At 57.6% G+C, this 14,478-nt stretch overlaps 2 protein-coding genes across 2 annotated transcripts; one reads left to right on the top strand and one right to left on the bottom strand.

The window, feature by feature from the left end:
* Nucleotides 1–6,396: 6,396 nt before the first annotated feature.
* On the top strand, nucleotides 6,397–8,499 carry vosA (uncharacterized protein; the record flags this gene model as incomplete). The annotated part of the gene is made up of 6 exons (XM_060597953.1): nucleotides 6,397–6,731; nucleotides 6,778–6,848; nucleotides 6,920–6,983; nucleotides 7,019–7,279; nucleotides 7,329–7,849; nucleotides 7,898–8,499. 6 exons carry the CDS (start codon nucleotides 6,397–6,399, stop codon nucleotides 8,497–8,499), a joined length of 1,854 nt encoding a protein of 617 aa, XP_060454795.1.
* Nucleotides 8,500–10,301: 1,802 nt separating this feature from the next.
* On the bottom strand, nucleotides 10,302–13,657 carry KIN2 (uncharacterized protein; the record flags this gene model as incomplete). The annotated part of the gene is made up of 3 exons (XM_060597952.1): nucleotides 10,302–10,406; nucleotides 10,442–13,352; nucleotides 13,488–13,657. 3 exons carry the CDS (start codon nucleotides 13,655–13,657, stop codon nucleotides 10,302–10,304), a joined length of 3,186 nt encoding a protein of 1,061 aa, XP_060454794.1.
* Nucleotides 13,658–14,478: the final 821 nt, after the last annotated feature.

Below are 14,478 nucleotides of genomic sequence, written 5' to 3'. Positions count from 1 at the left end.
CAGTGAGGAGGTGGATATACACTCACGCTGGGGCATCCTGGGAAGGAAACGAGGGTTACAATTCCAGTTGGTGGTTCCGAACTGCCCACACACAGCCTATTCTCTTCCGATCCCTGTTCCCTTGGGACCGGTGCACTTGAGGTTTGATCGACAGGCTCATGCTGGAGTCGTTCCAGAGACACTAACATTAAGAACCCTCACGCACAGGTTGCCAGATCTGGGGAACGTCTTGAACCCCGAACTGGCGGTAAAGGAGGCGCATTGCTCAGGGAGGTGAATTCCTGGTAAACTGTTCACCGCTCAGCGCGCATTCCAGTAAGAGAGGAAGAGGGAAAGTCGGCGAACGAAGGCGGCGCCACATAGTACAGGGTAAGGGAACAACGAGAAGACTCATGTCGGGTTAATAGTGTGTGGAAACGTCCAGGGCGGGGAAGAATCACCATCCTCACTGGAGGTCGATACCCCCAACGTCCAGCCTGACAGGAGTCCCAAACTCCCAAGCCCAAGCCTCATCCTCTCCTCACCGCGCCTGACCTCTGCAACATCCCCCGCTCAGTCTCCGCTCAGCGCCCGCTCCCAAGCCCTCTCCATTCGCCGCATCGCAGCAGTACCGTCTCATGAACCAAGGCCCAAGGCTTCATTCCACACCACTCCGCTCCACACCACTCCACACCCCACAGGTCCAGCACACCGTCACGCTCCCCGACGGCGACGACGACACGCTATCGTAGAGGGCTAGTCTGTAACTGATCGTGGAGCGGAATGCTGAATCGAGCACGTCGTGCCGTGTTGGTCACCAGTTATCCATTCCGCTCCGACCCGGGAAGCCGGGCCGCATAGCCCGGACGGAATCCCCAATTACCCGGCCGAATTTTGATTGTACAGGCCCAGCTTGGGCTTCGCACTCACTGGCCTGTTTGTCCGCTCAGTGTACTGGAGCGGCCAATCCAAAGACTGTTAAAGCGAAATAGCCCTAGATATGAAGGTGCCCGGCCCAGTGGTCACATGTGCCCATGAGCACCTGTCTACGGCACCCGAACACATGTTTAGAGCGAGGGCAGGCTGCGCTTGCTGTCAGATGACAACTTCTACCTAGTCTAGCGTCATAACCTCGTCGACCCCTGCGCCACAACCTCCTCGGTCTGACGGAATACCGCAATTGCTCAGTTGGGAGACCGCTCTCAGAGTTGATGTTGAGGTGATGTGGCAGTGCGAACACGAGGGAATGCATGTGCCCAATCAATAAAGTGCCCTGTCTCGTCATCGGCTTCTGCTCCAAGCCCTCTCTCGCTGACTGAGGGTTGACGCCGGACGCGTGTTTCCCTCAGTCCTCAGCCCTCAGAGCTGCATTGCTGTATCAGGCACCCTCGGCCGCGGACAGACCCGCAGTTACCTCTCCGCCCACCCATCCCGCCCGACTTCCTTAGACTCCTGACTCCTTCCTGGTGCATGGTCCCCTCGCAGTCGTAATGAACCAGTCGTACTTGACTCCCCTGTACCGCTTTACATGAATCCCCTGTCCTCTACATGACTCCAGCTGTGACGGTGACATGTGGAGATGCGGAACTGTTGACACCAAGGTGTTCCGGAAAATGGGAGAACGGCACCAGATAACGACTATCTGAGCGTCATTGATCCTTTGATCCATTGTAATTGAGGATTGGATGATGAGCTGATGGGTTTATCCTGGGTGACATGTGGCTAATACCGTGACAGCCAGCAGGCACCCTTCAGATCTGGTGGGACCTGCCTTCGTGCCACACTCAGCACAGCATATTCAAGTCAGGCACAGAGGTTCCGCCATACGCTGAGGACCTTTTGATGATGGCGTCGAGGACAATAATGCCCGGCTTTGTCGGATTGGTCACTTGCGAGGAACGCAAGACTGATGAAGCTTTCACATTGGATTTCGGTGGACATTGCCGCCACCTGAGACCATGCGGTTGTGTGGGAACCATTGGTATCTGGCACTGGATTAGGGGTGACGCGAGGAACATAATTATGGAAGCCTCAAAGCCAAGAGAATTATAGAAACCTCGAGACGCGCGCCCAGCATTGGCGTTGGCAGTGAGCCAAGCCCGCGGTTGGCTTTAGATCTGCGCTTAACTGTGGAGGCACCGATTGCGACCACCACCAACCCATTACCCTTGCTCGTCGGCACATAATGCTCCAGTGGCGTTGTGGCCTGCGCGTCGGTATGCAATGCGTTACCTGTACGGATTCCCCGGGACTGGTGAACGCGGCGACAGTGGCGGTTGTCCGGAGCCTGCCGATGCCGTAGAACCGTTGATCGACTTCCCGGGCGGGATGGTGCATGGCAACAGATGGATACTGTAGCTCGTGCCGTGGCTAATGTTGTGTTTCGAGTTGGCGCCATAGAGCTTGGCCTTTGAAGCTTGGTTGTGGGCGGCGAGTGCCACTCAGCTGCAGGTAGTTGGTCGACTCTGGCGACCGAATTCTCCGTGTTCTGACCTGGGTCAGGTTCGTAACAGATGACCACAGGAGGATCCTAATCTGTACCCAGGGATATACCAAGGTCAGCATCCATCCTCCTATCGTTTTCCGCCTTGCCCTGTGGATTGTGGATCGCGAACACCCTGCCATCAGGTCGTGACTTGTCAAAGCCGTCCACTGCCGAGGACCGCCAAGGAGGTCCACAAGGTCCAATGCACCCAGGCGGGCAGGGGCAGGGACAGAAGATGAGTGCCTGGCCGAAACCCTAATGTCTGGACTGGGTGTGGCATTCGTAACGAGCATGTGACATAGTACATAATGTGAGCAAAGGTAAAGTCATGCCTCTGTGGGATGGGATGCCGTATCCTGCAGGAGACGTTTCAGCTCATTTCCCGCTCATTGTCAGTGCGGTTGCTGCTGATTGATGTTGTCCACGTGTAATGGGCTCGACGGTTGGAGGGCGGGGCAGCCCGCTGCTCTGCGGAGAGATACATGACTACAGGACACCTCGGTCACCTCGGTCACTGTTCCTGCATTTCTAACTAGGGCTTCCCTCCTCTCATTATTGTTACTTGTGTCAGAAACACACGCTCCGGAAAATGCCCATCTCAGGATAATGAAGGACAAGCTTAGCAGGCACGACTCTTACCATCCATTTGTCCCTTCATCAACGGGGTCTTTCGTTCCCCATTTAACATTTTCGTATTCTCCTCGCAGTCGAACTGCCTACCCACGCCACCGGACTCGGTTCGGGCATGCCGGCATCGGGTCGTCCATAAGCTCAACGGACCTTCCCGCCGGACCCGTTACGTAGGTGTACGGTAGAACAAGTGCGCGACCAGGCCTCTACTGTTCCATGCGGTGATTGCTTACGAAGAGCATTATCAACCCGTGTTGCCTGTCACACAGCCACAACAGCCCGCAGCGAGCTGTTGGCCACACAGCGAGTGGACCACTGCTTGGCGGCCGGGGGAGCATGGTATCCAGGTGGCGTCGCCACTCGGCGATTGATGAACGCACGGCTGAGCTTTGCTTGGTGGACGACGCGATTGACAACCTTAGACGTGGCGGATTGGCAGGGGCGCAACTGCCACAGTGCCACATTGTGACTGTAGAACTCTGGGGATCCTCCGCGTTCCAACCGGTTAGCTGGAGCCACAAACAGGAACGACCAGTTGTAGGATTCGATCCTGGTGCCCTTGCTGATTTTTATTGACCCCGGACGCCTCATATTTTGCGCTGGAAGCAGAAGGGGCACAAGGCCACAGGATTGTCTGTAGCTGATGCGGGAAGCAGAAGCGCAAACTTGGTTGTGGCAGATCCGGTGGCTTCTCCACCATACCGCTGTCGTGTGCGCGCCCTGGAAGCCACGTTCCCTTTGGGGTCTCGGGAGAAGCCATTTCGGGGAAACAAGGTTGGCGTCATCCCTGTGGCATGGGCGGCATTTTCAACATTGTCAGAGTGTGATACCTGTCTGTGCACGGACGGACGCCGCTCGACGAACGCGACTCGGACAATTCTGGGAACGGGAGGAGTCCAAGACTGCAGACGGGTTACAAACCATGGAGCTATACATTGGCCACGAAGTGATCCTGACGTGCAAACGGGATGGAAGTTGATGATGTGTTTTTATTACGGGTCAGGGTCAGATGTTGTTCTGTACGCTTTGGACGCTTGGACGAGGGGCAGAACGCCAACGACAGAAGCAGAAATAGGTCTGTCGCCTCTCACCATGCGCGGGGTTTGTAAATGACGGTTGCTCTCCACAACCGATCCCCGAGGGTAAGGTTAGACCCGAGATGCGTTGCCAGGTAAGTCATGGAAGCGTCGCACGTCGACCTGTTCAACATACCCTTGGGACAGGGATTTGAAGAGCACGTACGCTGGTGCTGACTTGGTTTGGTGATAACGGCATGGTCTCAGGGTTGATTAGTTACACTGCCCGAGCCACGGCACTCCCAAGGAACAAGGACCATCGAGAATGACAGACGCCACGGGGTATGCCAGGGCCAGAAAACAACAGAGTTGTGCGCCGCCTCTGGAGGCTTTGGAGCAATGGAGCAATGGAACGACAGCGCACGGGTTCCTAGGCCCATTATTGATCATACAGGACTTACCCCTTGTGCAGGTACCCTCCCTTGAGTGCGGAGATCTGCCCCTCAAGCCAACCTAACCCCCCAAACAACGCACCAAGTCCAAATGACCAAGTTGGTTGCTGTGTCCACATTCATGGCTATCGCCGGTTGCTGGGTAGACGACTACCACAAAATGCACGGCAGCGCATGCGAGGAGCAGGACACCACGTGTTGCGTTTCCCGATCATCATGCGGTCCTGCGTAGCGGGTGGCAAGCAGAGTTAGGCCGTTTGTTCCTGCTGTGCTTGCACCTCTTTCGTGCGTTGACTCGCTGCTGACATCCCTCCGTCTTCATTATTGTTGCAAGCGGCGACTAGTAGCCGTCTACAATCCTCATCTTATCGTACACGCCTTGAGATTTTTCGCAGCTTTGCATCTCTTGGCCTGTGCTCTTCCGCACGGCTCTCGATCTCGGGCTAGCTCCGGCGCACCCGCTGCGGCGTCGACAACCACCTACGCGCAGCCAGTGCGTTCGCTCCACACTGTGGGTATAAGTACTGCAGCCACTTTTGGTACCCAACACAAGACATACCACAAGGGTAGAATTATCATCAACAGCCACTCGTCACCCCAGCCTTCCTGGTCTGGTCTTTGGTCTGGTCTCTTCGTTACATCCCTGCCGGTTGGCTGGATGCGCCACAAGTTACCCAACTGGGTGGACAACTACCCTCGTATCATCATTCAACCTTTCATCCATCCGGAACAACCCCTCGCTCCTCAAACTCAACTGCCCCTTAACCGTTCGATCCGTTCCAGTCTTACCAGTAGTCTGGCCCAACAAACCCCTGCCTTCTTACATATCTTGCATCTCTTGCATCCTTCATCCTCATTCTTGATCCTTGATCCTTGATCCTTGATCCCTCATTCTTCTACATCCAAAGCAATAGAGCGCGCGGCGAACCCCATCCCCAATACAGTACATCTATTGTACTGTATTAAATCCACTCCCTCAACCTGCCTGGAACAATCATACATAAAGGCTTGATCCCTCTCAACCTCAACAACACTACCCTCTCCCTTCCTCCTCGCCGCCGGTATACACGTCTCCTCGGCACCTCAACCGCGCCAGACCTATCCGTGGTCTTCCTCACCTTCCCGTTCCACGAACGATCCTGAACATCTCAACCGACGCCGCCTGTGCACGTCCCCACCTCCCCACGTCCGCTGAACGACCCTCATCGCCGACGCCATTCCGGAGCACCGCAGCCTGCAAGATATCTGCGGCTGATCAACATCAACCTCACCGGCCCTCGCTAGCACCACAACTCCTGTCACGCCGCGTGACTTTACTGTACCGCATCATAACAGTCCAACTGTCGCAGCTATTACCCTCAAGGCTACCTCTACCCATTCCTGCACCTGGTTGCATCCTACACTGGCGTCCTTTGCTGGTCGTGTACTAAGCATCGTGCTTTCTGGGATTCGAGTGAACGCGCCCGAGATACCATCGACGCCACCTCGTGAGTTGGCTGTGTCAGGTTCCTGAATCATACGAACCGACGCGGCTACTAGTGCGCCTACCAAATCCAACCCCACCCCACCCCCCCTCTCTCGGTCGCCGCTGCTTCCAACGACGTCTATCAACATTATTCTCTACCGCCCCATTGTTCCACCCGCCCTCCCCTCCTCCCATCCTTCTCCCCATACGCGTAGCAGGATGGGCCGTGGATCACCACCGCGGGAGAGGGGATCGCAACGTCCCCCTCTACCCAAACGAACCAGAAGCGGAAGTGGAAGCCAACCCCATTCGCCCTCGCAGTTAGCCGATAGACCCCGCTCCACAACAACATCGTCTCATTATGGCACGATGCCGTCGGGGTCGCTATCTGCTCCAACCGCCACAACTCCGAGCAAACGCGGTCGGACTGCCAGCTCATCGTCTGTCGCGTCCTCGCAGCACGATGCACGCGCACCGTCAACGCCGGCCACCCCAAGGCTACCCTCCGCAGCTGCGTCGCAGTCGGGCCGCGAATCCCGTGAATCCTGGGGTAACCCACCTCGCGTCGCAAGCGGCAGCCGCAGCACGAGCGCGGGTGCCTCGGTAGCGGTGACATCTGACCGTGCAAGCGAGCGCGCGCGCAGCACCGAAAATGACGAAGACGCGAGGAAACGGTGGGAAGCCCGTCGTCAGGCATATTCTCAGTAAGTGCACTCGGCACCCCTTGTGCTCGAATTGCTTACACGTTAGTCTCGCTCTCATGATTTGTCAGCAACCGCAACGCGCGCGGCTGTGTTCGTTCAAGGAGGAGAATGAAACCAGTGAGTCTCGGGCACTTGAGACGGACCATTCTTGCGGCTTCGGACCGTTGCGTTCCGCTGCTAACATTTAGTCGACCGGCGCCCCGTCGATCCGCCCCCCGTCCTCGAGGTCATCTCTGACGACGGTCAATATCCGTGCGTACATGAACTCGGATCGCTGCTGACCTCAGTGATCTCCTGGACTCGACGCAGTTCTTCATTCGCGCGTCGCTCGTGTCAAAGGACCCCGTGTCGTTCGAAGACGGCAAGCCGTTCTACCAGCCGCAAGTGACCCAAAGCGGTGCCGAGGCCACAGCTGGCGATGTCATACAGACGCCCGAGCGGCTTCGCCACATGGATGGCACGCCTGGTGCACTGTGCATCTTTGCCAAGCTCTCTGTGCGGCTCCCGGGGCCGTTCCGACTCAAGTTTACGTTATACGAGACATCGCCGTGAGTCAGGCGCACTAGTCCTTGGAGCCTACGACTGACTGATTCACAGTGACGGGTTGAGCGAGATCTGTGACACCGTGTCCGAGGGTTTCGAGGTCTACTCGCCCAAGCAATTCAAAGGCATGCACGAAAGCACGCCGCTTACACGTCATCTCGCTACCCAAGGCCTCAAAGTCAAGATCCGGCAGGGCAACGATTCGCAGGGCAAAGGTGGCAACAAACGCCGCGCGTCGAGCAACAGCCAATTTTCTCGCCAGCAGCAGCGTTCGCCAGGCTCCGACGTGCTCTCTCCTGCGCCACCCTCAGCGGTCATTCAAACACCCCATGTGCGATATTCACAGGGCGCTGCCAGGCCCAGGGGCGGTCCTGGATCAGCACCGCCATATCCTTCGCAACGCGGACTCGTATGGCATGGGCAGTTTCCCTCATACCCCGGATACCACGATTACGAGATGGGCGCGCCAAGGCGTTCGCCGATGGACGATGACCGACCTCGAAAAGTGCGGCGCAGCATGGGACACGAGGACGTGTACGCTGCCCACGACATCTCTTCGCGCCTGGACATGACCCGTAAGTCCACGAAGTGGTCCGGGGTGGCTATCGTTTCTTACAAACCAGTGCTTTCGCCGTCTAGCGACCTGTCTGCGTTCTCGCTGGGCAGCCGACGACCGGCTAGTGCATCGTCAGCGCCGCCGTCGTCCCGTCACGACTGGGTCCGGAGAGAGTATCCGCCTGGAGATGATGGGCTTCCGCACCTTGTTCTATCGCCGCCGCTTGCCCAGTACTCCTCCAGCTCACGCGCTACCCCACCACCACACCCTCACGCAACTCGCGAGTTTGCGTACCCACGACTGCCACGCTTGGACTCTGCATCGAGCCACCCGCAATACCCGCCTGCTCACCACCGTCATCATGACATTGCGCCTCCTCACGAAATGCAGCATCACGTCACTTCACATTATTCGCACCCGCAATCGCATCCGCATTCGCATCGCCACCCGAATCACTATCAGCACCGCGCATCATCGTCGCCGTCGTCGTACTCGCGCCACCCGCGCGCACTGGCATACCGCCCTGGGTACCACACGGGTCCCCCTGCTCCGGCATCCCTCTCACAGTATCCCCCTGGTAGCCCACCTCCGGTGTTGCCTCCCATCCGGCACTCGCGTTCACGCTCCCCGTCTCTGCAGCGGCACTACGACAGGGAGCCACGTGCCTAGCACTGGGGGCAGTGGCGCTCGCGTGCCACTGCAACTATTTGGTAGGCCTCCTTACGCCCGTTCGTGACGTAAACCGAAGTTACGCAGGAGCGCCACAACGTACCCACGTCGTCACGATCATCACGTAAAGGCCAAGTACTCTGTCAATGTTTGTTCACACTCGCCGATCGTGGTCCTACACCTCTCTACAACTGTTTAATCCTGCAATCGTCACATGATGTGGGGCCGCCGTTGGTGCCTACTCCAACGACCTTGGTACCTAATTCAACGGCCGAACTGCCCTTTGACGTCGCTCCCCACAATTTGCATCGAATCAATTCTCCGTATTTTCGTCCCACTCTGTAGATGCATACATTAGTACCAAGTTCTCTCGGTGAGGGTTACGGCATGACCGTGTGCGTTTCCAATCTTTTGTGTGTTGGACAGCGTGACTCACGGCATCACGTGAGTATTTCCAGTGTCGTTACCTGGAATAAGCGAGAGCCATCCCCTTTCCCAGTCTGTGACAAGTGGAGTATGGTGGGTGATGAAGTGCATTTCCAGTAGCTGCGGCGCTACTTCGGACGGTTGACGGGCGACGGGAGTGTGGTGAAATGTGGAAAGCGGTGTACTAGATCCATTAGTTCGGCAGCTACTCGGCACGCCTGCAACCGAGCAAGTGGATCATATCATATGCCGGCATTCATTCTGGGATGCTTTGGGCGGCGTCATACAGCTCTGCTCCTCTTGCAATCTTGCAATGGTAGGCTTCGCACGTGTCCGTTGCATGCCTAGCTGACGTCACGGTGGACCATGTAAAGCAAAGTTGAATGGTAAAAGTCTCAGATCAGAACGCGACGATCCGAGGTATCACGGCATCCCACGATGATCGGCCGGTAGTTTGCCAAAGAATGTTTCACCCTCCCCATCCCCTACTAGACCACTTGGCGCAGCAATGCTTTCTCCAAAAAGCGGGGGGACGCGTTCCCCCGGGAATGGGCCAAAGGGTTAGTTAGGCATTCCAGTGCTCGCGCCAGAGGGTTGTTGATTTGGCTATGCTATCACGTCCCTGATTCGTCTATGGGTTTCAGGTTGAAACCTTGAAACAGACTAGAATCGGATTGGATTGGATCCTGGCGTGTTTAGACAGTCGAGTGCATTGGGATCATTCAGAAGGATTGGCCATAGTTGGCGACCTTGGGTCGATGCCAGTCGGGTACAATCAGCAAGTACGTCAAGTTCCACAGTCCGGCAGGAACGTAAATGGTACGACGTTACCTCGAGGGCACGAGGAACGAATGTGTATCCCCGTTGAATGACATGCACGATATGGTCGCCCTGGGCAGTGGCGCCAGAGACTAGTGGCGTCCAGAAAACACTGTACAGTGCTGTACTTGCGTACTTGCTGCAACAGCTTGAATTGTGGGAAAAAAAAACAACTCGATGCGGGGTGGCGGCACAACGACGGTCTCGAGCTCTGGTATGAGAGAGGCTGTTGCTCAGCTTGTTCAAAGGTCTCGCTCGAACCGGCGTATCTGGATCTGATCACGCTCGCTTCCTGCTTGGCATCCAACGTCAGCACGCGTCAGTCCATGTCAATAACCCCACACACAGCAACACACAGCAACACACGCAAGTGTCCAAATTACATCCCGGGGTGCTGCATGCGAGATCCATACCGTGCACGGGCGTTATTAAGGCAATCAACCGTCTGCTCATGTCGCCATGGTGGTGGTCTAGGGGAATGTCGTATCGCAGAAAATCGTGTCGTGCTCGTGGCGTGCGCCGGCAAAGGCTGAGCGGTACGCCCCGGCACGCCTAGTTTACAACCGCATCTCACGCAAGATCGTCTTCGCGAGCTGCTGGTACTGCCAACCGTCGCCACCGATGCGACGGAACTGGATGCCGTGGAGCGGGAGCCACGGTACCTGCTGTTAGCTAGTTCACAAAATGTCTAGCTCACCTTGACAACAAACACCTCGAAGCGCACACACAGCGTGCTGCTTGCGCCAAACTGTGCGCCCCACGCATCCGCGTCGTCGAGATCTATGCGGGCGGGCTTGGGCCCACCAGACGCCGAGTCGAGCATGCCGACCGTGCCCGACGAACCAATGGCGTGCGTTGCGGGGGATGGTGACTCGCCACGGCCCGTGGTCGTCGTTGAGCCCCCCGCGTTCGAGGTACGCAGTGAGAGCTTGTTCTTCGACGTCGACGACTCGTTGCCCACTGGCACGTGTAACTGCGAGCGCGCCTCGTCGCCGTGCACGACCGACTTGAGGTCGATGGACGGCACGTGGATGCACTCGAACCCACCACGGATAGGCCGGTACTTGATGCCAATGCGGTCGAGGACGTGGGAAATGTCTCTCAACAGCGTCCGCGCCGACTTGGTGCTCGTGGTCGACACCGAGAACAGGCCCTTGAGGTAGACGCTCTTGACGTCAATGTTGGCGACGTCGGCGACCTCGATCTCGTCCAGCTCGGGTGAGCCGATAGGCCGGATACCACCGCTCTTGTCCTGGATGTAGCCCACAGGAATCTGGTATTCGGGCGGGGTGACGGGGTTGACGGCTGTGCCCGTCGAAGTGTTTTTTGAGTCGCGCTGGCTTGGCAAGCGCGAGAGAGACGTCTTGGCCATGTTGGCAGTCATCGAGCCCACAGAGATGCGGCGCTCGGCGTTGTCGAGTGATTCCGACATTCTGCGGCCGTCGCCCTCCATCGCAGCGGTCGCCGCTGTCCCCATGCTCATGGGTTGTTGTCCATGCCGGCCCTCGCGCCTAGCTGCAATGGGAACGTCGGCAAGGTTGGACTTTGCAAAGTCCACAGTAGGGGGCTGCAAGACGCTCTTGCCCGCCGCCAGTTCCTCGGCGCGCAACCTTGGTTGCCCAAAGTGGTCTCTTTGAGTGCCAGGTGCATTGTCGTAGGCCATGGCGCTTGTCGCGGCATGGGCGGCCGCCGGGGCAGGGACGCTGGGCAAATTGCTGCCAAAGTCGGCAGGCTTGATAGACGCAGCGTCCAGACTGCCGCGCGACGAAGCAAAGTGGGCGTCACCGTACACCTTTGCTCGCTCCTTCTTCTCCCGCGCAAGGAAGTAAACCGAGATGAGAGGGTCAAAGCCACTGCTCGGGTCAAGGGGCTCCTTGACGGCTGGTGCCGGCTCCTCGGCCCTCTTCTCCTCCTTGAAGAACTTCTTCTTCAGGTCAAAACCGCTGAAGCGCTTTTTCTTGGGCGACTCCATCTCAGCCGAGAGCAGAGTTTGAGACGTCGAACCGTTTAGCCCCGGCCCACCCGGGCGGCGAGACTCGCGACGTGTCTCCCACTGCGTCACACAGCGTTGGTACGGCTCCGAGTTGAGAACCTTGACCAGGTTGTCGCGGATCTCCTCTGGCGTACCGAACGTGAAGCCCTGCATGCGTTGAATTACGCTCATGTCCAGGTCCTCTGCGCGCAGAGGCTCGCGGTGGATCAGGTGCGACTCTGGGGCGCGGTTCTCAAAGCCCTTGGTCATCCACGGATGGGCAAGGACCTCGGCAAGAGTGGCACGCTCTTGTGGGTTCGTGTTGAGCATGCGCTGTAGCAGCGACTTGCAGTCGTTGCTTAACCAGGCCGGGTACTCGGCCAGACCACGCTTGATCTTAGCATGAAGGGCCGGCATCGACTGGTCGTCAAAGGGAACCTTGCCGCACACAAGAACGTAGAGGACGATGCCGAACGACCACACGTCGACCTCGGGACCGGTGTAGAGCTTGGCATTCAAAAGTTCCGGTGCGGCGAAGTAGAGGGAGCCGCAGAACGTCGATAGATGACGAAGCGGCGAGTACAAGTTGGACAGGCCAAAGTCAATGATTTTGATATTACCGTTGTTTGAGATCAGGATGTTCTCAATCTTCAGGTCACGATGGACAATGTTGTTGTGATGGCAGTAATCGAGGGCCGAACCAATCTGGCGCGCAAACTTGCGGGCGGCGCGCTCACGCAGACGTCCATGTGCAATGATGTAGTCGAGCATTTGGCCGCCGTCAATGTACTCGAACACCATGTAGTAGTGGTTCTGGTGCACGAGGAAGTCGCGCATGCCGCAGATGTAGGGGTGGTGGAGGAGTAAAGATATCGAGGCTTCGCGCACCGTGCGGATCTCTTTGGACTCGTCTTTGCTGCGACCAGAGCTATCGACCTTGCTCGGGTCGTCCCGGTGGCGGGGAACGATCTTGACAGCACAGCGCTCCTGGGTATGGATATTGACGCCGAGCTTGACCTTGCCCATCGATCCCTGGCCAAGCGTCTTCTGGAGGATCCAGTCGCCCACTTGGCGGTATTGGCGCCGCTTGGATGTCCCCTGCGCGGCCGACGAAGAGTGCCCACTCGCGTGACGGTCTGACTTTGCGGGGTGGTCGCGGTCGCGGTCGCGGTCGCGGTCACGGTCACGGTCACGATCTCTGTCTCGGTCGCGGTCACGCTCGCGCCGCTCCCTCTCGCTTGGTGGGTCGTCCCTTGGCATCGAAGACCCCGGGGTAGAGGTGTTGTCGAGTGTTTGCGGCTGGCCAAAGTGGCGAGGGCTCGCTGGGGCGTGACCTGGTCTGGGCGGGTTTTGTTGGGGAACAGGTGGAGGCTGCAAGGACTGAGCGGGGTCATGGCCATGCGAAGCTGCCTGGGCCTGCGTAACGCTCCGGCCGATGTAAGCGTTGGCCTCCTCCGATATCGTGGGCTCGTGAGGGTGAGAGGACGGGTGCGACGTGAAAGCATGTGCCGACGACGCAGCGGGCGCAGCGTAGGGCACTTTGAGGTCGTTTGAGCCCGAGCTAGAGGCGTCCATCGGGTTTGATAAAGAACGGTGGGCCTCGGTACCGCGCTGTGGGGATCGCGATGGTGCGCGGCTAGGCGTCAGCGCCAGTCGCCGGGGTCGCTGTCAAAGGAGCGTTGTCGCTGCACGGGCGGACGTGGTATCATTCGGCGAAGGGCTCGGCTCTCTCGTCTTCCTCCGGAGAGGATCGCCGCGCACAAACACTCACCTTTTCGTGCCGTCCGGGTTAGTGACATAGTCCCACTCGACGCCTGGGGCAACGAGGCCGCCGTAGCTAGGAGTGGTCATGCCGTTTGCCGAGATTGGTTCTTGCGCGGCAGCGTGGAGATGGGCCGGAAGCGGCTGATAAGCCATGGCCGAGCGGCCGGTGCGCTCCATGCCGCTGGGCAGGTAAGCGACGAGCGCAGAGGAAGGAAGCGCGTGGGTGATGCGCGCCGTGAGACGACGTGTGATGGGACTAAGGATCCGGAAGTGTGAATAGTTTGGAGACTAGCGGCGTGTTGGTGTCGCCAATTGATTTGCCCGATGTCGTCGGTCAGAGTGGCGTGCAGTGACTAAAAGCCGGAGAGTGCGTGGTAGTTTGCGGTGTATGTGAGGAATGTCAAGATGGGTAACAAGTGGTGGATGGGTGGATGACGCGACGTGGCGTGAGGGAGATGAGAGTGATGGGGAGTGGAAGGATGGAAGGATGGAGGGATGGATGAAGGGATGAAGGGGAGTAACAGGAGAAGGAGTAGCAAGTTTAGATGAGATTAAGAATGGTGTATCAAGAAGTTTGTTTCTTTGGATAAGGATAGAGACTAGTATCAAGTTGTGGAGGATGGATTGAGTGCTGAGTGGATGTTGGATTGTTGAATGTGGAGATGGGATTGAGATTGACTCGCTCCTAGTTTGAGTTGCATTCGGTTGCTGTACAATGAGGATTAACTGCGGTGGGGGTTTAAGGGAGTATCTACTAGCTAGCCAGGCCAGTTAACCAGTTAGCCCAGATGACCTTTAGTTGTTACTGTGGGGTGAGGAGGAGCTTATAGGTTTCAGGGTGAAAGAGAGAGAGAGAGACTCAGAGTGACAGCCAATCCAGCCCAAAAGGTCTAGCCACAGGATTGGCCCGTTTGCGGCCCGCGTTTTGTCCATCCCTGAACACGAGCAAGTTACCCTGATGGCGATCCGCGCTGCCACGCGGGGTTATAAACAATGTT

This window comes from Cutaneotrichosporon cavernicola, assembly GCF_030864355.1.
Source record: "Cutaneotrichosporon cavernicola HIS019 DNA, chromosome: 2".
NCBI classification, from domain to species: domain Eukaryota; kingdom Fungi; phylum Basidiomycota; class Tremellomycetes; order Trichosporonales; family Trichosporonaceae; genus Cutaneotrichosporon; species Cutaneotrichosporon cavernicola.
This window is presented reverse-complemented; position numbering and strand designations above follow the sequence as displayed.